We start from the raw sequence: 21,516 nt of genomic DNA, 5'->3' as shown, positions 1-21,516 counted from the left end.
ACCTCCTTGAGGCACCTCGGTCACCCTCACAGTGTGTCCCAATGTTCAGGAGCCTCCTGTAATTCAGTGCCTGGCTGCCTCGGGTGGGCTGGTGCTTTCCAAAGGGACCTTTGAGTGGTTCACTCGTCCCCTCGTTAGCAGCCCAAAGCAGACAGCACTGTCTGCATTTATTCCTGATGCCCCCCAGCCTGGGGCAACCTCAGCACTGAGGGAAGTGGAGGAGCTGCTTGATTTGAGCAGCTCTGGTGATGGTGTTGGTGTATTAAGATGATGGTGAATAGGCTGGGCTCCCCAGAGCAGACTCCTAGACTGGTTATCTTGGGTTTGTGGGATAACGTGTTAGGTACATGGGGAACTTTTGTTCTGGGGTGTTTGCTTGAGCCTCCTGCTCCCAGCGAGCTTGCCGGTCTAGTGGCGTTTGCATCCCAGCTCTGTCTGGAAGTGGCAGCAGCTGTGTATGATGGGCGCTCTGAGCACCACCTGCTTCAGGGAGATTTTGGGGTAGGGACACTGGAGCAGATCTTGTTAGATCTTGTTTTCTGCCTGCCTTCAGCAGTTGGAGTTGTGCATCCTGACTGCGCTTGCAGGCTTTTCTCTCCCCCCACCCTCGCAGAGCTGCAGTACCTCCATAGAGAGCAGGTTGTGCCTGGGCTGGGTCCCACTTTCCTCCCAGGAAGGGTGATGGGGCTGGGCCTGCAGGAAAGTGGAAACGGTCTTGAATTTCTTGAGGCTGGGGCCGTGTGTTGTGCTGCACAAGCGATTCGTGCAGTCTTTAATCGGCAGTTTTTAGGACAATCTTAGAAGAATTTGTCCAGTGAAAGAAACAGTTTGCATCAAACTTTCTGTGGATCATTTAGGACACCAGGAACAGACATGCCACAACTGTGTGTTTTTTTTCAGTGAGGTCACGGCCAGGTGACCTTGTCTGCTTGTGCACTTAACTCCTGTGATGGCTGAAGGGAACACGCCTCAGTGCTGGGGCTTCACCCTAAGTCCAATTATCATTTAACAATCAAAAAGAGAATGAATAGCTGCTATTTGACTGGTTACAGCATTATGAGCATTAACAGTCCATGTCATTTAAGTAATAGAGAAAAATCTGGCTAATAATGTGGTTAAAACTACAGCAGGTGAACTTGACAGTATCTGCCTGTGTCCCCTGGGGCTGTGCTCCCCCTTCCCAGGGTCCCTGGCTCGCAGGGTGCTGGGGTGGGTCTTCCTTGGGTCCACAGTGACCGTTGTGGGGACAAAGAATCGCCAGCACCCCGGGATGGCACCGTGGGTGCTGGGCTGCTTTGTCCCTGTTCCGCCTTCCCTCCCTTTGTAGCTGTGTTGATACTTTTGGCCTCCCCCAGCCTGGTAACGCTGAGGGCTGTTGTTTGTCACCAGGGGCAGCCTGGCTTTGTCAGGCTGTTGCCGCAGGCTGGTCCCAGCGCAGGGCCAGCCTGGGGTGGGTGACAGACACCGTGTTGCTCTCACAGCTCAAACGAGCCCAAGGCAGCTGGGGGCCGGCCAGCCCAGCCCTGGGACAGTACAAACCCTGGGGACTCTCACTAATAAAGACAAAAATCACGTTTAGTGGGCTGCAGCTTTGGGTAACCACCTGTGGAAGTGACTGTGCTCAAGACCTGCAGTGCAGCTGGGGTGGGGACCTGGGTGACCCTCACCAGCAGTAGATCCCAGATGTTCCCTTTCAGCACACCGGGGTTTGCTGTCGGGGCCAGCCTGCGGGCTCAGCTCAGCCCTGCTGGTCCTGGGGGGCTGCCTGGAGCCCCTGCCTGCCTCCCTGCCCTGGCAGTGGAATGGGGAGCAAGCACCAGGACGTCTTGTGAGGGCACAAAACCAGAGTCCACAGAGCTGTGTCCAGCTGAAGGTTTGGGAGGCTGGGAGAGTCCAAGGACAGGGCTGCTAGCTTTGTCTGCTGGCTTCCAACCTTCTCAGCTGCTTGGATTCGGGGGAGAGGGCATGCTAGTGTGCAAAGTGGGCCTGTAGAGAGACCGTTTGTAGTCATCTGCCCTCATTTCACATAGGGAACTTCTTGAGGCAGCAATGGATATGGATCTCCAGGCTTGGCCAAGCAAGGACCTTGGAGCCTGGTGGCCTGCCTGTCTCCTGCAGCACTGTTTTCTCCACTGGTCTTTCATGACCCCTTCTACAGGTGATTGTGCCCATCCTGACGAACAAGAAGAACCATCAGGGCTGGCCACAAGTGGTGTCACAAGACATTTTGCATCATGTCCACAACCTAAAAAGTACTGTTTTCATGGTTGTTGGCCAAGTAAAAGGCAAGACCTTGCTGCCTCTTCCAGCTGGCTCGGAGGGAATCGAGGACATTGATCTGGAAAATGAGAAATTGTGAGTACCACCCCTGGCTCTCCACTAGGTTTTCTCCTGCTGCTGGTGCATATTATGTGTCTTCTGGGGACCTTCCTTCCCCCAGGTGTGAGGCCGACCCCTGCGTGCCTACAGCCCCTGTCAGGCAGCTGTAGAGAGTGATCAGGTCCCCCATGAGCCACTTGCCTCTCCAGGCTGAACCCCCCCAGTTCCCCCAGCCACCCCCCATCAGACTGGTGCCCCAGCCCCTTCCCCAGCCCCCTGCCCATCCCTGGACACGCTCCAGCCCCTCTGCGCGTCCCTCTTGGAGCGAGGGGCCCAGAGCTGAACCCGGGGTTCGAGGTGCAGCTGCACCAGTGCTGAGCACAGGGGGATGGTCGCTGCCCCGGTCCTGCTGGCCACGCTGTCTCAGACACAAGCCAGGATGCTGTTGGCCACCTTGGCCACCTGGGCTCACTGGGGGCTCATGCCCAGCCGGCCGTCAGCCAGCCCCCCCAGGCCCTTTCCCTCCGGGCAGCTTCCCAGCCCCCTGCCCCAGCCTGCAGCGCTGCTGGGGCTGCTGTGACCCACGGGCAGGACCTGGCACGGAGCTGTGTTGAACCACCTACAATTGGCCTTGGCCCATCAGTCCAGGCTGCCCAGACCCCCCTGCAGAGCCTCCTGCCCTCTGGCACATCAACACTCCCCTCCAGCTTGGTCTCATCTGCAAACTGCCTGAGGGTGCTCTTGATCACCTTGTCCAGACCACTGGGCAGCTGTGAGAGGCTGAGCCCGATACGCAGCAGTTCTTTACCCTGCAAGGTGTCCAGCAGCTGAGGAATCCCCATCCTTTGCTTGCTAGTAGGTCTCACATTGCAGTGGGGGGAGCTTCTTCTACCCTGGTCCTTCCAAGGAGCCAGGTTGGTGCCCAGAGCTGGGAGTGGAAGGGGTTTGATTGTTGCAGTGCTGTGAGCCCAGTCTGAAATAGCCATGTCTGGAAGGCTGATGAAGGCAGATATGTTTGCACCTCGTGTCATCATCATGTGTTTGCTGGAAGCTTGCAGCCATGGTGTCACTGAAATCTCGGAATGAAGAACTTATTGACACCAATGTGATGTAGATAAGCAGACACTTCTTTATTGACAGCCGGGTGTGTGAGTGAGTCTCCTCACGATCAACGCCCACCAAGCTTCAGAATCACACACCATATATAGAACTTATTCATACATATTCATTAAATATTCATGCATGATCATAATATTTCCCAAAAATCATTAACATACCCCCCTCCCATATCCGATTCTGCGCAGTAAAGGTTGGAAAAGTCTAGAAATTTGTCTGGGGTACGATTTGGGTAGGTGGTATATGAGTCGGTGGTCGCGATCTCCTCCTGCCAGTATTGCCTTTTACTAAAGTTCACGGTTTCTTGGCAGGTAACTACAAGTTGTTCCAGTCGACTCTCCCCCCAGTTCCCATTAATTCTATTGAAATGTCAGAATATACGCTTTCTACGTACAGAAGACTAGTCAAACACAAAGAAATCTGTAAACCCCCAAATTTGTTACCTAGGTTTTAAACAATGATTCTAGCCCACTCTTCTGGCCTTGGTACAGGACTGTACAAAGGATTTCGTAGCAGCTTTTACTGTGCAACTACAAGTTTCATTAAAATACATTTCTTATCCCTCTATATGTCTATTAAAAATGATCTTATAAAATCAAATAAAGTCAATTAATTCTAACTTATTAGCAAATCTGTAACAATGGGACCTCGGGGGGTGTGTTAGTGAGTGTGCTGGAATTCATCACTCCTCAGACAGGACATGGTGTGGTTGGCCTTCTGTAAGGAGTTACTGCTTCCAAGGCAGTGGGGTGGCTTGTCCTCAACATGCCAGCCCACTTTGTGTAGTTTGTCTCTGAACTAAGCAAGTTATGGACTGTGGGGAGATGGAGTATATTCAAGAGGAGCAGTATGGAGAGAGATGATCTTGCTGGAGGTGTGGCTGTCCAGGTGAGACACCGAACCTGAATGGATCTGATGTGACAGTGATGGGCTGTGCAGAGAGGTGGCAACTGGCTCTTCATTGACACTGTTTGTTTTATGAACTATCTGTTGTTGCCTGCACTGCTGCAGAGCTTCATCCATTTCCTCCAGAGTGTAATTCTAGTAGTAAACCAATGGCAAAATCTTAAGGATTTTGATTATTTTGTGGTTTTGAAATGTGAACTAGACTGTAACCTGCAAAATCCAACTGTCCACAGGGTCATTTGAAGTAGATCCAACTGAGCAATGCACATCAACAAGCGGAAAGCAAAGTTAACAGTGTGGTCTGTTTTCTGCAGCCTGGAGCTGATAGATAAATCTCTTGTATATGCCACTGAGTCGGCCATCATAGACTGGAGCTACCAGATCCAGGGAGCGCTGATGAAAGAGTCTTCAGAGCCTCTCCTGCAGGGCAGCAACCCTAACCCAAAGGTGGAACTGGAGTTCTGGAAGAACAGGTACAGCCTGGCCGGGGCTTGGTGGTCACTGGTGCTGGTTTTGGGTGGGGGGAGAGTGCTGGTGGCAGACGGAGCTGCTACTCCCAGGAGCTGAGAAGAGCAGACTGCTGCAGGTTCGTGTACAGACTTTTCTAAGGAAAATTGCTCCTGCACATAAAACAATCGTGGTCTGCAAAGTGCCTGGGAGTCACTGGGCAGCCCCAGCACAGGGACTACGCCCAAAGAGGGAATAATCCTTTTGGAAGTGCTCTTTCAGTCACTGTTAACAAGGAACCAGCCACAGGAGTAAGAGCTAATGGCCAGCTGTAGGGCCTCCTGGAGACTGTGCGCCTCGGCTGGCTGCTGCTCATCTGTCGATGCCAGAGGGGTTTCAGGTGCTCAAGAGCCAGGGAATGGAATTTCGTCTGACCCTTTGAAAACCTTTGTGCCATGTTGGTTTGGGCTGACCCAGGGCAAAGCCTTGTGGGCTGGAGAGCTGTCACTAATGCCTGCAGAAACACCCGATGGCTTCTTTCAGCAGCATCCCACCAGGAGTGGAGCTGCTGCTGTGCCAAACCCCATCACCATCTGTCTGTCCTGTAGGGTTTGTCCATGCCTCCTGTGGGACCTTCCACCCATTTGCTTTTGCTGTTGACGGTCTGTGTAGCTGGAGGAGATCTTGCATCACTCCCAGAGGAAACGGATGGCGTGAGGGGACAACTGATACTGCCCCAGCATGGGCTTGTAATGTGTCTCGGTTGCTGTAGGTGTGATGACCTGGAATGCATTTACAATCAGCTGAGAACGAGGAAGGTCAGGACCATGATGGAAGTGCTGGAGAGAGTCGAGAGCAGCTACGTTCCAGCCTTCAAAGCTATGCTCATGGATGTTGAGGCAGGTGAGATGCTGGGGCAGCTTCACTAGAATCCTGACTTCTGGCCTTTGTTCATAGTCTGGTGTTACTGGTTTCAAACCTAGTGTGGCTGTAAATGGCACTGATCGCTTGGAGTTCCCTGTGACTGTGGGGACTGTAGCCTTGTTCCTGGCTCCCTCTCTGGTTCATGGAGCGAAACTGGGCTGCTTGTGCTCAATCTGATACTTCCATTTCCAGGTTGGGACAAGCTTGATCACTGATCTGTTGAGCCAGACCCTTCCCAAAGGTCAGGTTGAGTGGATCTGGGAATTTGCTGTAATAAAGTGTTTGCATTAATCCAGCAGGACTCGCCTTAACTTTCTCACCAGCTCCTCTGGTATCAGGCTGCAGGAATGGGAGTTCAGGATAACAGAACAGATCTTGTAGCTAACTGAGGCTACTTTGTTGGACTGCTATTTCCCAGGCTTTGGGCACTGCAGCCTGAACCTGACCCTTGCTAAGGGAACAGCAGTTTGCACTTTAGGATGGGGACCTTTGAGTGTGAGGATTTCAAGGCTCCTGATGAAAGCAGGCAGGTGTTGTCACCTGTGTCACCCGAGAGGAAGGCAGGATTCCTGCAGTGCACAAAACGAGGCAGAGCTCTGCATCCCGTGTTATAGCAGGACGATTTTCCGTTGCAGTTGTGGATGCACAAAGCTCTGTCCCAGCTCCCTGTCCCTTGCCATCATGTCAGTTTACTTCCTTTTCTGATTGCTGCCAGGTGAGCAGTGTTCAAGGGTGAGCAATCCTCTGCACACACGTGGGTGAGTGTGCTTGGTGCTTGTCAGGGTGGTTTGTTTCCCCAGGTACCTTTCCATCTGGTGAGGTGAGGCCAGCTGCCAGCTCGTAACCTAATGCACCACAGCCTGGCAGACCTTACTGCTTTTCCCATCTCTTAACGCAGCTCTGACGGAGGCTCAGGACATCCACCTGCACCTGATGCCCCTCAAGTGCCACTTGGAGGACATAGAGAGGGTTGAGTTCAGCGAGGTGAAGCCTTTCCTGGTCCCGCTGCTCCACGTGGTGTGTTTGATCTGGGTCACCTCCAAGCACTACAACATGCCTGCGCGGATAGTAGTGCTACTCCAGGAAATCTGCAACCTTCTCGTTCAGCAGGTGCGTGGCCATGATGCCTGCATTTGCCAAGGGGAGTTTTTTACGGAACTCCCTTCTTTCTTCCTTACCCCTCTTCTTCCCTGGCTAAGTGGTTCGTAACTTGAGAGATAGGTTCAAACGCATTCAGTGTAAGAAGTCACTGTTTTCTGTGACAGCAGAAGTGACCTCTCAGGTATGACTTTCTCTCCCAGGCCCTGGTGTACTTGTCTCCAGAAGACCTTCTGAAAGGAGAGATGGAAGAGAGCCTGGGCAAGGTGCAAATGGTGCTTGGCATCCTGAATTCTTTCAAAGAGGCTTTTGAGGAGAGAAGGGAAAAACTACACACGTACTATGAACCAGGCCAAGAAGTAAGGGAGTGGGGCTTCCACGCCACGATGGTGTTTGCGAGGCTGGACAGCTTTCTGAAGAGACTGGAGATAGTGGAGGTGAGACTCTAGTCTTGAAAAATATTGCAAGCCTTCAGGAGAGCTCTGTGGCCATGCTTTTGCTTGCTGGCATCTTCCCTTCATGTAGCTTCACCCAATGGCAGGGGATGGAGCTGCTCACTTTACTGTTAGGTCTTCTGTTACAGCAAGGCTAGGACCTTGTTCTACCATGTCCTGCTTGGTGCATGTCTGAGATACACAGATGTGTCCTTCTGCTCAGGTTGGTAGGTGGGTCTGGCACTGGCTAAGTGCCACCTCTTTGGAAGGTCCGTACCGACTTAACTCTGCTTTTTGGCTTGTCCCCTGAGCTCAGGGTGAGCAGGATGGCCACCAGTACATTCCTGTGCTTGAAATCAACATGTTTCTCCTGGTCCCCTGAGACATGGACATTCAACCTGCTCTTGCTTAGCCCCACCAGAAGAGATGGGTGGGCTGGTGGCAGGGCTGCCCAGTGCTGCTGCTGTAGTGGGTGCATGGGGCGTTTTCCTGAAAGGTGGCACCGCAAGGTCAGGCCCTGCCAGGCTGCAGAGGGTGGGAAGGGAAGGACCCCATCCCCATCTTATCAGAGAAGGCCAGCTGGTCAGGGTCAGTAATGCCCGCTTGGACACATGGAGGCTTGACTGAGCAGGAGCTTTGGTCAATCCAGGTACCAGTAAACATCAGAGGTCTCTTCTTGGTTAATACCTCTAAAACTGGGATCCTTAGCTATGCTGGCTGACCTGTTAGGGTCCCATATGTTGGTTTGGATCTGTCCTCTAAATGCCCTTAAAAGCAATTTTACAGTTGGCGTAGCATTTCCAGGGGCAGCAGCAAGTCCCCCTAGGGAGGGCTGTGTTATGAGCAGCCGTTGATGCCCAGGACAGGTAGGATCTGGCTCCCCCCTTTCCATTTGTTCCACTCAGCTTGAGCACCAGTGGTGTGCTTGGGAAGGCCCTTTGGCATGGCTGCAAACGTGGCTCTGCCTGGTGACAACTGTTATCTTCTTTTGTCAATGTCATAACCTCTGTGTGCCTCCGTTGACTTTGAAGGATCTCCTGGCAACTGCCTTGGAACTGATGAAGCTGGAAAAGATTGAGTTCAGCGGGATTAAAGGGAAGGCCCTGGGCCAGCAGGTGCTGGACATGTATGAGGAATTCCAGGAGGCGTACAAGGTGTTTGCAGAGCGAACCTATGACTGTCTGGACCTGACCAACATGGTAGGTGGGACCAGCTTGCAGGAACACCAGCAACATGGGCGTGTTTCCAAAGCAGCAGCTTCCTCTGCGATGGAGTGAGTCCTGGCTCGTGTGCAGTCCTGGTAGCTTCTTCGCAGCTCGCTCCTCCTTTTGCTGTGATCTGATCTGTCACTGTAGGGAACAGGGAGCTGCTGGCCTTTCCTGCAGCAATTTGGGAGTTCTTGCAGGTCTATCTCTAGCATAGCTTGCTAGTTCAGGACCTTAGACCAGTGCAGCTGCGAAACCTGGATTTCCATGCCTTTTACATGGGCTTTCCCTGTATGTGGTGCTTGCTGGTGTGTATCATCCAACGTCCACGTCTCTGCTTCCCTGCTGGTGTCTAGCTTGCATGATGAGGGCCGGATCAGGTGATCTCTGGGGATGTTTGCTCTTGGCTAGATGAATGTGTGGCATCTGGTGCTCTCAGAGGCTTTTATTCAAAGAATATCTCCAACCCTCTGGGTCATGGCTCAATGGCCATTGGGCTCACAGATGCTCACTGCACCGTGTGTTGTACGAGCAGGGCAAAGCAAACGTGTTGCCTCCTTACAGTCTTCAGAAACTCCTGTTCTTGGCTTTGGCACTGAGCAGCGCAGCCTGGGCGAGCTACGGAGGAGGGGCAGGAGTGGCATTTCTGAAGGGGTCTGTGTCCCATCAGTGCGTCTGATTTTGGAGGGTCTTTGATTTCTTCTGCGGCTTGTCCCGTTTGCCCTGGGGTTGGTTTGCTGTGTCTGCTGAGCGGGATGTGGTGAAGCCTGTCCACACACCTAGGGCATGGAGCGCTAAAACTGGAGTGGCCATAGGGAAGCTCTGTGGTGAGGAGCTCGAGTCTCGTGCTGCTTGTGGGGTAACCATCCATGGCAGACATCCAAGTGGAAGGTAACCCTGCAGCAGAGTCCTCCCTCCGGTGGGCTCCTGCCTTGCTCCCTTCAGAAGGGGCTGTGCTGGGGTGAAGGATGGCTGGGCTGGCAGTGGGACACGGTGCTTTCGGGTGCTGGGACCTGCCTGGTGTGGTGATGGGTGGCTTGTGCTTTGCTTCCTGCGGTTCCCAGTACGCCTCTGTGGAGGATAACGTGTCCCCAGTGCTGCCTGGGAGGATCTTGCTGGAAAGCTGCTTGCTCTGTGTCACCCCTCCTTCAGGAGGGAGGGCACGGAAAGAGCGGTGGCTCTGCAGGAGCTGGCTGGGCTTCAGTGACCCTGTGGCCTTTGGTGTGACTCTGAGTCATGCTTGTTCTTGCAATGCTTTGGTTTTGCACCCTCTGTTACTATCTACAGCCTCTTTTTAAGCTGAAATATGGCATCTGTTTCTGCTGGAGCTCAGCAGTGGTGACAGCAAAAGCTGTTGCCTTATGCCTTGTTCTGTCAGAAAAGAGACACGTGGCCTAATTTTCAGTGGCTTTGTCCAAGCGAGGACAGAAGGACTGAAGTCTCCCGTTTGTCAGCTTCAGTCTTTGATTTGGGCTCTTTTACCTGTAGGAAAACAAACGTAGATTTTACGCTTGACCTTCAAAGGATTTATTACAACTGGAGCAAGAAAAGCGGTGCTAGAAGACAATGGAAGTGACACAAACACAGCGCTGCTGAGGTTGGAAAGGACCTCTGGAGGTCACCCAGCACATCTCCCCTGCTCAGAGCAGGCTCAGCTAGAGTGAGGCTGCGGCCGCTCGGGTTAAATACTCCCACAGGCTTGATTTGGCTTGAAAGCAGGTTGGATTTGGAGCTCAGCAGGTGCATCTGTGGGTTTTTTTGGATGATGGTGTAGTCTTCAGGCCAAGTCGTGGGAGGAAGAGAATCAGCCTGTCTTGCCTCCAGGCTGAAGTTAGTGTTCACTGGACTGTGGACAGCCCTCGGGTCCAAAGGATCCATCCTGGAGGGCTGTGATCTCAGCCGTGGGACAGTGCAGCAACATCTTCAGGCTCTGTGGGGCTTTGCCATGCTGCAGTGGCTGGAGACTGGCCAGAGGGGTGGTTTAATTCATGGTGAACAAAAGAGGAAAGATCTTTGGGTCAGGAGGTCGCAGGTACCTGTTTGTTGCCACCTCAGGTTCACACCTCACTGCTTTGCCTTCCTGCAGGAGTTTGAGCAAGACGCCTTTGGTTTCCAGCAGAAAGTAGAAGACATCGACCGGCGGCTGGGCACTGTTTTCATCCAGGCTTTTGACGATGCCTCGGACATGGAGCATGCTTTCAAGGTTTGTGCGTCGCATCCCTTCGCAGAAGGGAAATTGGGGCGCCTGTGGCTTGCCCCGGTGGTTGCGCAGAGGCCGGGCAGTGCTGTAGCCACAGGCACACGGGGCTGATGCCACAAGGCCACGTGTAGCTTTGGGGCTGGTCCTGGCTGGCGATGCACAGCCTGTGGGTCCCTCCCAAACTGCCGAGCCCTGGAGCTGGCAGCAGCGTTTTGCTGAAAGCTTTGGGAGTATTTCTGCCCTTCTCATTAAGGCACAAACAGAATGAACCTTTGTTCAGTTTTAGAAAGAACAGTTAAATTTTTCAAATCAAGCTGTTGGGTGCCAGGAATTTTTCCTTCTGTCTCTGTCTGTGAGTCGGAGGAAATTATGCTTTTTCTAGGAGAGAACCCATATTAAAAACCTAGGTGATTATTGTTAATATGTGGATGTGTTTCAATTTTGGAAACAGAGGTTCTCGGGAAACAAGGCTGTATTGTTTACAACTTAATCTGTCTTGCAGAAAAGGTAAATGGGATTCTCTGAAAAATCTGAACATAAGTGTTTGTGGAAAAGATTGTAGAAAATGATAGTATTTATCTTTCTAAGGTTTTTTTTAAAAAGAGCAAATTCTGAAGCATTTGAAGAATGATAGTTGGAATATGGTTCACCCACAGAGAAAGTCTGAGCATCTGTGTAACAAAGGGAGGGACTACGGGGAAAAGCGGGGTAAAGAAGAAAGATTTCACATTTCCAAAGTTCCCGTTGATGTAGACATCTGGGCTAGTGAGGAAGATCTCAGTGGGTTTCTCTGCAGAGTCGGGGTTGTGAATTTTTTTCCCCTTTCTTTCCCTGCTTCTTTGCCTCCACAGTTGCTGGACATGTTTGGGAGCCTTTTGGAGCGACCAGTGATTGCTGTGGATGCTGCTGACAAATACTGTGTCCTCATCAGCATGTTCAACAGTGCCCTGGACCGCGCTAGGCTGATCTACTGCAGGCACAGCCAGGCGGAGCTGGAGCTCGGTGGGTGGCATGTGCTGAGTAAAATTGACTTTGCAGGAAGTTGGATTTAGGTTAACTTTGAGGGGACAACAATTTGCTTTTTCTAAGGAAATCAAAGCTTCCCAAATCAGAAACATTTTCAGCCTCTCTAGCTCTTGGTGGAAATGGAACTGCCTGGGAAAGCTCTGTCCTTAGTATTAAAGCAAATAATCTTTTTTTTTGGAAAAATATCCTTTAAACGTGTATATGTGATATGTGACTGGGAGTGAAGACACATGCTGAGTTTTTCCCTCAGCAGGGCTGTGACAAGGGGTTTCCCTCCACCCTCGTGCGCTGCCTCTAACGCCCCATGGGATCTGCAAACCCGCTCATGTGCTCCCCGATATGAATTTACTGTGTGTCCCTTGTTATGCTGTGAATGCAAAGTATGCAAGTGGGACTTTTAAACCAAGAGTTTAATCAGCCTTTTCCAGGTTTATTGCCCCCCACAAGCATTGGCACGGGAGGCAATGGTTAGGCTCCTATCAGATCATGAGGATTAGAGTGTGTGTTTTTGAACTGCAACCCATTTATTTGCCTCGGAAAGACCGTACTAGAACCAGTACAGTCCTGGACCTGCCTTGTTCTGAAGAGACAGTGCTGCTGGAACAGGTGCAGGTTAACAAAGGGGATGGAGAGGTTCATGGAGGATGAGTCCATCTACTGTGAATTTAGGGGGTGTTGTTCTGTGGGTGTTAGATAAGATGGGCAGAAATCCCTACATCAGTGTTTGTGGGGAGCAGGGAATGCATCCCAGGCAAAGGATAGTTCTGTATCAGCACTAACATGCTGAGCTTCTCCTTTGACCTCAGGTCCTTACTCAAGCTCCAGAGGCACTAAGAGACTTGCCCTGTTCACAGACTTACCTCAGTGTAGTAGGTGTTGGATTTAAGGAAGGAAGCTGGGAAATCGGAGCAGTTTTGTGCAGATGAGTTGCTGTGGGTGTATCTCTGGGGTTACAGTGCAGTGTTCAGTCAAATGCTGTTTCAATGTGCCCTCCCCAGGATGCCCCCCTGTGCACAAGAACATGCCACCAGTAGCTGGGGCGCTGGGCTGGGCTCGGGAGCTGCGAGCACGAATCCAGGTGCCATTTGATCACTTCAGGCGCATCCCACATCTGTGCGTGTCTGTTCCAGCTAAGTTGCTTTATGACCATCTTGATATCTTTTCTCTAATCAATCTGATTTTTCTTTCTGTGTTGAACATTATCTAATGGTTATAGCTGAAATAATTCTTAGCCAAAGAGGTGTGAAGTGATTGCACTGGTGCTAATCAGCTTCCCTGCGATCATTTTTTTTGAAGAAACTCATTAACTGGATTGGTTTTGAAGTGGTTAAGAGGCACAGTGGGATAGTACATGGGCTGTTCAGCTTTCAGACATAGTTCTGGGCTGCAACTGAAAGAGGTATCGGGACCTTTTCCACTGCAATCCCACTCAGCGTGTTCTCCAGGGCTCCCTGGGAGCAGCCCTGGTTGTGGCACCACCAAGCTGTGAATGGCAGGGCAGTGCTGGACTGCACTCATCTAAGGTGGATCGACGGAGTTTCCAGGTTGGTGAACAGATGAGAACTGTGCTGGACACTGACATAAGGCAGTCTTCTCAGCAGCAAACAAAGGAGCAATCTCCCAAGATCAAGGAAAGAAACTAGTGCTGGAATGCTTATCACCCGAATGCTTGTTACTGTGGGTGGTCTTGGAGAAGTGTGGCTCCACGCTCGCATCTACCCCATCTCATGGCACTGTATGAGACAGCACTTAAGAGCCCTGTAAGCAGAGTAGTGTTTGTCTTAGGACAACTGAAGGTGCTGCAGGAACTGCACCTTGTAGCTCACAGGAATAGCTTTACTTGTGCTAGAACAGAGTTCTGAGTAAATGGATCTACTTTTTTAATGTTCTTGACCAAAATAAGCCATCTCCATCACTGCAATATTCGTAGCCTACCCTCACTGTGTATTGCCATTAAAAGTCTTTAAGAGCACAGTTATTCTGCAGCAGTGATGACTTCAGTGCAATGAAACAAGCTTTTGGACTATTCCCAGCACAGAGCCCAATTTATCATGTCTGGTTTGAATCTGAATGGCAAATTTTGTGAACTATGAAGAAGGACCTAGATCTGCATTTTGCATTGATTTTTCTTTCCTCTGTTTGGAGCAGTTAATAGCCTATGCCCTGCAGCGGGGGTGATGTAATGTTGTTTCCTATGTACAACTTGAAAGGGGAAAAGGATTAAAAAGGGAAAAACAAAGATGGTTTTGCTGGGGTTTGTTTAGAGGACTTGTTTTCTTCCAGAAGGTTTGATCGGCACTTGCCCAGTGGTGACTGCTCAGCCAGTCCCTTTGCTAAGTTTTGTTTAAGTTAATTCAGATTTTGCCAAAATATCCTCCGAAATCAACAACCACTTTCAGGAAAGCTTTGATATTGTAGGTGAAACAGTGGGGAGAAGGTGGCCTTATAGGAATTATTCTGGCCAGCTGCCTCCCTGGGTTCAGAGGCAGCTGTACAGCCTGGGCTCCCCACGCTCCAGCCTGCCTTTGCTCTTCCCTGCCCCTACGGCTTGAGGGGCACAAATCTGGCACTGGGAAGAGCTGCATCTCCTGGTGGCCACAGGCCGGTTCCTTCCGAACTGCTTTGATCGTAGGAAGTGCTGGCTGGTAAGCGGCGGTTGCCACGCTGGGTACAAGTGTGGGGCGTGAAACTGGGAGCTTTAGGTGTGTAGGAGACCAGTGTCCCTCCAGCAGCCCTGAGCCCTTCTCCCTGCCAGGAGGATGTTCCCCTCTTGCAGGCACCTGCGGGAGCGCAGCGGGGCTGGGGGAGCCTCTGCACAGCGAAAGGATTTTTGGTGGGGTGGTGGGGATGAAGTCAGAGGTCGCCAGTCAGAGTCTGCCTGCAAACTGGTGGGTAGTCTTGGGAAGGGGGTAAGTACAGATGACAGTCTCGCAGAACTGAGCGTAATGCTGAGTTTGTCTGTTGTGCTACCAGCTGCCTGGACTCTGCTGAAGGACGGAGGGTGATGGAGAAGTATGAAGAAATGATCCGGCTGCTCGACAGGTAAGAGGTGGCTCAGGCAAGGCTGTAACGATACGGAAAACTTTCACCTCTAAGCCACCTTCCAGCACATTTGCCAGCCCAGGGCCTGGGAATGTCGCTTTCTGAGCCAGAGGAAATTTTCTGACAAGAGAGAAGGAGGAGGAGTGCTGTGTATACCACAGGCTTTCTGGGATGTCTCGAAATGAGAAGTTTGCATGGGAGGAACGGGAGCTGTGCAGCCTGGCAGAAGCATTGCAACAAGCTTCTGTTGGGTGTCAAAGCTGATGTGGTAGGAAACCTGGGCTGGCCAGAAGTCTCAATCCACTTGTGCCCACTCACAGAGTGTGTTTACAGTGGCTGTGATGTGCATATTCCAGTTTGGAGTGGGATTCTTTGTCCCTGACTTAGTATCTTAATGTTTGATTTTAAATCCAAGCTGGTTGCTCTGGGCTTTCCCTTGGGAAGAGCCACCCTGCCAGGAAGATGTCTCTGCAGGGTCTGCTGGCTGCAGGGCAGCTGGAGGGAGCTCCGTATCTGGTCACCAACAGAAAAGCTGAATAATTACGGTGCAGCCTTTCAGAAGGGAGTAGACAGACAAGAGGGTCCTGGGTGACTTCAACAGAGGTCGTGTTTTCTGGGTGACATTTCCCAAAGTGCTCAGGTGACAAGGTGATTTTCAGAAGAGTGTGTTGCTTGGGTGGTTGGACTGTCCATGACACGTGAGATACCAGGACCCCTCTTCAGCCCTCTGTATTTCCATCCTCAGTGGTGTCACTGAGTTCTTGAAGAGCTGAATTTCCCTGAAGGTGACGGTCCCTCTGCAATGGCTCTGAGAAGTGCAGGCAACTGCATCCATCCCAGCATTTGTACGGGTTTAGTCACCTGTCCTGCTGGACACTTTGGAAATGCCCAGTAGCTGCTTATCTATTACTGTAGGCTAAATCCTTTTGAAAGTTTGCGTCCTCTGCTAAAGATGGTACTTGAGATATCTTTGCCCTCCTGACGATGCTGTTGCTCATTTTCAGGTGCTTGTCTTTGAAGCTATGTTGTTCATGTAGATGGTGTGGATGGGGTTTTAATATTCCTTCATGTTCTTCAGTTCTCAGAAATGGGCTTGGCTTTCATTTAGTTATATTCCTTGGTCTGCTGGTTTGGTAGCTACATGGTAGGTGGTTTTTTTTTTCATTTTTTTCTTTTTTTTTTTTCTTCTTTTTTTCTGGCAGGTACCAGGAAAAGCTTTATGCAGACTGGTCCCAGACAGTCTCAGAAAAATCACAGTACAACCTTATTCAACCACTTATCTGTCGGGATCCAGAAACCAAACTGATCACAGTCAATTTTGATCCCCAGGTAAAAACTGCCACCCGTTAGCTTGCCTGCCTGCCTGTGGGCATTTCTCCAGTCCCACTGTGTGTGGGAGGGCTGGTGGGGTTGGTGCTGGATCTGTTCTGCTGAGGTCTGTGGAACCTCTTCTGTGTTGGTTAACATGAACTTACCATCCTCTTTGTGTGCTCTATCTCTTCGTAAAATATCAGGACTATGGTTTAAGCAGAGAAAATTCTAGTTAAGGCCAGTGGCAGAAAGACCCTGAGTAGCCAGGGTGAGCAGCTGAGTCAGCATCTCCAGACTGGATTTGATGCTGCTGTGGGAAGTGTTGGAGCATCATCTACAGAGGTGTCAGGAACCCCTGCCTGTCACCCAGGGCAGTGACAGATACAGTCCCTGTGCTTGTGGCTTCACCTGTTTCTGTTCATTCCTGCAGCTTTCCAGTTTTCCTGCTGAAAAGAGAGGCAGGGACTAGAGGGCATGAGTGGGATGGGATCAGAGAGAGATTTCTTCCCTGCGTCTTCACAGGAAGGGTTGATACAATCTGCCAGCCTAAGGGAAAGGTGATTTCTAGGGAGCTGCACCTCAAGCTCGCCCCTGCCTGTATGGTGTGCTGAATTTCTGTCACCCTGCCAACATGTGCGGTTCCAGGAATGTTTTACCTCTCACTAACCACTAAACTGACCAAAGATTTTTAGTCTTAGAAGTCATATATTGTACTGGAAGACCTTGCTGCTCCCTTTGTTACAGGGACACCTTTATACCTGAGTTTATAATTTAATAATCCCCCTCAATCTGGTCTAAATGCAACTCAAGCACGCACTGACTGCTTTTGTTTGGGCTGGGAGAACCCTCCAGCAGAGGTCTTTGGTGAAAGCTGGCCAGGCCACAGGAGGTTTGTGGTGATGTTTCTTTTTCATTTATTTATTTATTTATTTAGTGCCAGTCAGCCCAGCAAACCAACAGAACTGGAGCTATCTTGACTTTCACTTACATAACTGCTAAGCCCTGCTTGCAGGCACGGTATTGCTGAAAGACCATATTGATGAGGTTGGCTTGGGAGGACCAGGGATCCTCGTGGTTTTTGTAGACTGCAGGGAGTTTGCTGGCTGAATGGTTAACAGAGCTGTCTGCCTTTGGTCGGGAAGAAAACCACAGGCAAAGATCAATGGGAGGCAGATGGTGTATGGCCTAGGAGGGTCCGGGCCCCTTTCAGAGCATGCTGCTTTGTGAACAGAACAGCAGGAAACCCCGAAGATTCTCAGAATTGGTTGGGGAGTGTCTGCCAGGTAAATGGGGAGTGTTGTTCCGTGCTCAGTGCTCTGCCTTGTTTCTCCAGCTGGTTTCGGTGCTGAGGGAGGTGAGCTACCTGTCTAGCAGCCAGATAGGAGCCATCCCACCGACGGCAGCAGAAATCTATTCCTCCAAGGAATCATACCGGCAGATGGTGGCCAACTTGGAGCTGATGGCAAACAGGTACAACAAGGTCCTGAGGACAGTCCTGGAGATCGAATACCCTTTAATCCAGGGACAGCTGCACCATATCGACCTGAAGCTGAAAGAGGCAGAAGAAACGCTGAACTGGAAGATGGAGGGTGAGCTGGCTCTGTGCTGGGGGAACGAGCGCACGCGTTTGGGTCTCATCAGATTCCTGCATGTGCCCCACCACAATTCGGTTCCCCACCGCAGCTCCCAGCAGGGCAGGGGACTCTCCGGCAGAGCTAGTGCTGGGGAGGTGAAGGGCAGCCCCCAACTTGCCTGCTCCTTTCCACATTCCCTTGGTCTGCTGGGGCTGTGGACGGGATCCTGCTCCCTTCGGGCTCAGCCTGGGCTGCTGGGGAGGAGCGGCTGCCCTGTGAGCAGCGCTGCAAGGCGATGGCAAGGTTTGGGTTTGCGAGAGCCAGCAGGGCTGGGGTTGGAGCATCTGCTCGCTGATTGTGCTGCCCCCCCTGTGCCAGCCTGGGTGCCCTGTTGCGTGGCTGCGTGCCTGTGTCCCCGAGGCGCTGCTTTCTCACCCAGTTGTGCAGGGAGTGGGAACCCTTGGTCCAGCCATCTGGCACTGGGACAGACTTGTCCCAGTGAGAGCCAGGACCACCTTGTTATCTTCCCCAGAAGGATGAAATACTGCAGCTAGAGGTGGGGTTTGTGCACCGTGACTTTGGGATGATTTAACCAGTCTTCTTGCTTGATCAGTTTTAATGGCACAGCGGAGCAGAGGAAGGCAATTTGTTTCCTCTCTGTGGAAGCAGATTGCTCACAGGTGGAATATATATTTCTGTCATCAGGTTTGTGGTATGAACAGGAGGAAGTGTCCCCCCTTAGGAACATACAAAGCAGAAGTCCTCATGCTGAAAAACCCTTTCTCAATGGCACAATAAAGATGAAGGGATTTTCCTGCAGGTGAACCCTAAGTTCTCTGCTTCTAAATGCAGCCATTGCTGACACCTGGGGCTGGTATGGGCCGTGTGTTAGGGCTTTGGGTCTCTGCTCTAGTCATGGTGGTAGGGATGCTCAGTAGCAGTCAGTGGGAAGTCAAACCTGGGTAGCGGAACCGTCGGACATCCTTGTGGTGATGGTAACCCTGGCAGGAAGCAGAGGCTGTGGCTGTCCGTACCAGGGCTTGCTGGGGTAGGAGGGAGCTAGAAGTGGCTCTCTTGGTGGAGGTGGTAAGTCTTCTGCATTAATGATGGGTGAGAAATACACGCGACCATGGGGAAAAGGTCAGAGGCTGGTCTTAAGGAAGGTGCACAAGAGCTCGGCCCAGCAACTCTGAGAACAAGTAGCCAATCTAATTTTTTTTTTTTACCAGGTGCCTGGGATCACATCTCTGTGGTGATGGATGGTGTCTATGACCTCGAGCAGAGGATACAGAAAGCCAAAACCAATGTTGAGGAGATCCAGACCATTGTGCGATCGTGGGTGTCGCCCATATTCGAGAGGAAAGATTGCAAAAGGGAATCACTGCTGAGCCTGGAGGACTGTCAGGACCGTCTGGAAAGGCGCTGCAGCCTTGTCAGAGAGTCGGGGCAGAGGATCCACTCGCTGCTGAGGGTGAGGGGACTTTCTCTGGGGCTCTGTGTGTGTCTGCACTCTGGTGAAAGCGTCCAGAGCTGTTTCACCTTAAAATTAACCCCCTTAACTCATTTTGAAAACCTTACCCGGTGTTAATTAACAATAGCTTGATGAGCGAGCTGGTGAAGCTGCGTAGTGCGGGGCTGCTTGGCTGGGCACCCAGTTCGGTGCGGGGCTGCTTGGCTGGGCACCCAGTTCGGTGCGGGGCTGCTTGGCTGGGCACCCAGTTCGGTGCGGGGCTGCTTGGCTGGGCACTGCTGGGCACCCAGTGCGGGGCAGGAGGAGCAGCAGCTGCAGCCCGGCGATGGAGGCTGAGAACAGTGGCTGTTGTGGAGCCACTAGAGGGGAGTCGTGGATCAGGCTTTGGGATACTGCTGGGAGGAAAAATCCCCCTCTGAAATATGTTCAAACTTGTCCCTCTGTGGGAGCAGGAGGTGATGCTGACAGGTCAGGGAGGGGCTGGGTGACAGGAGAAAAGCTGCTGTCCGAAACCTTGGTGCGTTCCAGCATCTTTGCCAGAGCTGGGAGTCCTATTTGCAGACCAGGCGAAAATCCTAAGCTCTGCTCCTCACCTTCCAGGAGTGAGGTGTTATGCATGTCAGGGACAGCACCTTGGCCTTGAGGGAGATGGATTTTAGCTCTGACCTGAGGGTCACCGTCTGGCTTTGGACTCTGGAGAGAACTGGCTGACCCTCTGTGGGACACTGCGGTCTTGTTGCTCACCTTACCTCGCTGCCTGCAGCCACCCCTGGACCGCTAACCCCCTTTTCTGCACACCGAACCCATGTTGTTCTGCTGCTGCAGCTGGAACGGGCTTGGCTGCCTCCAGCTACCACCCAAAAGATCAGGGCACTTGCTGGATTGGCCAAGGAGAACAGGGGTTTGTGGTCATGGCAGGAGGGCTGGTGCGGTGGCACCACCAATGCTGCTCACGGGAGCAGGACCAGCTGCAAAGCAGCATGAAGGTCCTGGGGAGGGAAAGGCACCATGGCCTGGAATGGGGTGTCCCCATGCCTCTGTCCTGCTGGTCAAACCTGGAGGAGAAGCAGCAGAAGGGCCAAGAGCTGGTCTGTCAGGCTTCCCTCAGGGGTTTCTGGGGGCGGGTGAGCTGAGACCACCTAGGGGAGCACAGCGAGGGTTTGGGTACGTGCACCAAGGGCGAAGGCAGGGCAGCGGGAGGCTGGCTTTTGTTGCCTGTCCTTCACCAGGGTGAGCCCTCTGAAGTAAAGGCTCAGGAAGGCACCAGTAACCAGGGGACATTATCAGCTACAAGGACAGGGAATGATGAAGAGAGGGTGGTGCTCTCAGACTGGCGTTCTGCAGAGTTCATTCCTATGGTGTTCCCCTGTCTCTCACATCAGGAACATGAACTGGGGTGAGTCTGCAAAGGGCCGGAGCCCCGGCTGGCTCTGCTGAGAGTTTAAGCACCCAGCTATGATGTGTCGACTTGGGGAGCAGCAGGTTTGGGTTGGCTCAAGCCCAACTGGCAATGCCACTCTGCCTTGTGTGTGCCAAGCTACCAGGCGGTGGTGGGAACGGCACCTCTCCTGTGCCCCCACATGTGAAATGCTGCCAATGTTGACCACCCAGCAAGTGTGTGTTGATTTCTGCTCACTGCAAGCTGGACCTTCTGGTTTTTGAGACTGTGCCTGTGTTGGGAGCCCCTGGCAGGCTTAGGAGAAGGAACGCTCAGAGGGCGTAACAAGGCGGGGGACAGGAGCACAGTGGAGCCTGGGAGGTGCTGGGAGCAGGTACGCATCATGGCCATGTGAGGATGGAGAGAGGAAACCCAGGAAGGGCGAGTCCCTGCCGTGACCCAGAAAACTCTGAATTTTCTGTCTGGGAGCTTACCTGGAAGAAGGGAACACAATGAGCTAAGAAGTTGTTAGCCAACCCTTTGTCTTCTGATTCCAATCATTATCTGTTTTACATGGTTTATTGAAAAACCATTCTTGATTTTAGAAGTTCTCTGGTCTTGAGATGACCATTTGTAGGGCAGAGGTGTAAGCAATCCACCCCGACAGCCTCATCGACTCAAGGTAATATTATATAGGCCACTAGGGCTGGGTCTTCATGAGTTGGGCTGAGCCTTGGAGACCCCTGGGTGCTCCCTGCCCCAGGTGTGCAAAGCAGCCTCAAGCCCTGTGGCATTAGAGAAGAGGGAGGAGAACATGTTGCAGAGCTGCTAAGCCTCTGTTGCACTCCATTTTTACCTTGAAATTATTTTGAGTTCTTTTAGGTGACAAAGCAGCCCTCAACAGAAGGAGCAAACCGTGGCCATGTCATTAGGAGCAACACCTGCCTGTCTGGTTTCCCATCCTTCCATGAGGCTGGTACCCATGTGCTCACTGGCCCCAGTCCTTAGCTGTGGGCAGTGCTCTTGTAAGGCAGACTCAGCCCTGCTGTATTTGAAGGCATCTTC

The 21,516-nt window shown here is 51.9% G+C and overlaps 1 protein-coding gene across 1 annotated transcript in view; it reads left to right on the top strand.

The window, feature by feature from the left end:
• DNAH9 (dynein axonemal heavy chain 9) overlaps positions 1-21,516 on the top strand; it is a 186,680-nt gene that overhangs the window by 1,700 nt on the left and 163,464 nt on the right. The window contains exons 2-14 of the mRNA XM_055723493.1: positions 2,159-2,355; positions 4,656-4,814; positions 5,561-5,691; positions 6,611-6,822; positions 7,014-7,247; positions 8,276-8,443; positions 10,536-10,652; positions 11,501-11,651; positions 12,674-12,788; positions 14,649-14,717; positions 15,920-16,046; positions 17,362-17,617; positions 18,832-19,073. Coding sequence (XP_055579468.1) covers positions 2,264-2,355; positions 4,656-4,814; positions 5,561-5,691; positions 6,611-6,822; positions 7,014-7,247; positions 8,276-8,443; positions 10,536-10,652; positions 11,501-11,651; positions 12,674-12,788; positions 14,649-14,717; positions 15,920-16,046; positions 17,362-17,617; positions 18,832-19,073 — 2,073 coding nt within the window. The 5' untranslated portion in view covers positions 2,159-2,263. The remainder of the gene's footprint in view (positions 1-2,158; positions 2,356-4,655; positions 4,815-5,560; positions 5,692-6,610; positions 6,823-7,013; positions 7,248-8,275; positions 8,444-10,535; positions 10,653-11,500; positions 11,652-12,673; positions 12,789-14,648; positions 14,718-15,919; positions 16,047-17,361; positions 17,618-18,831; positions 19,074-21,516) is intronic.

Source organism: Falco cherrug, chromosome 1 (assembly GCF_023634085.1).
Source record: "Falco cherrug isolate bFalChe1 chromosome 1, bFalChe1.pri, whole genome shotgun sequence".
Taxonomy (NCBI): domain Eukaryota; kingdom Metazoa; phylum Chordata; class Aves; order Falconiformes; family Falconidae; genus Falco; species Falco cherrug.
This window is presented reverse-complemented; position numbering and strand designations above follow the sequence as displayed.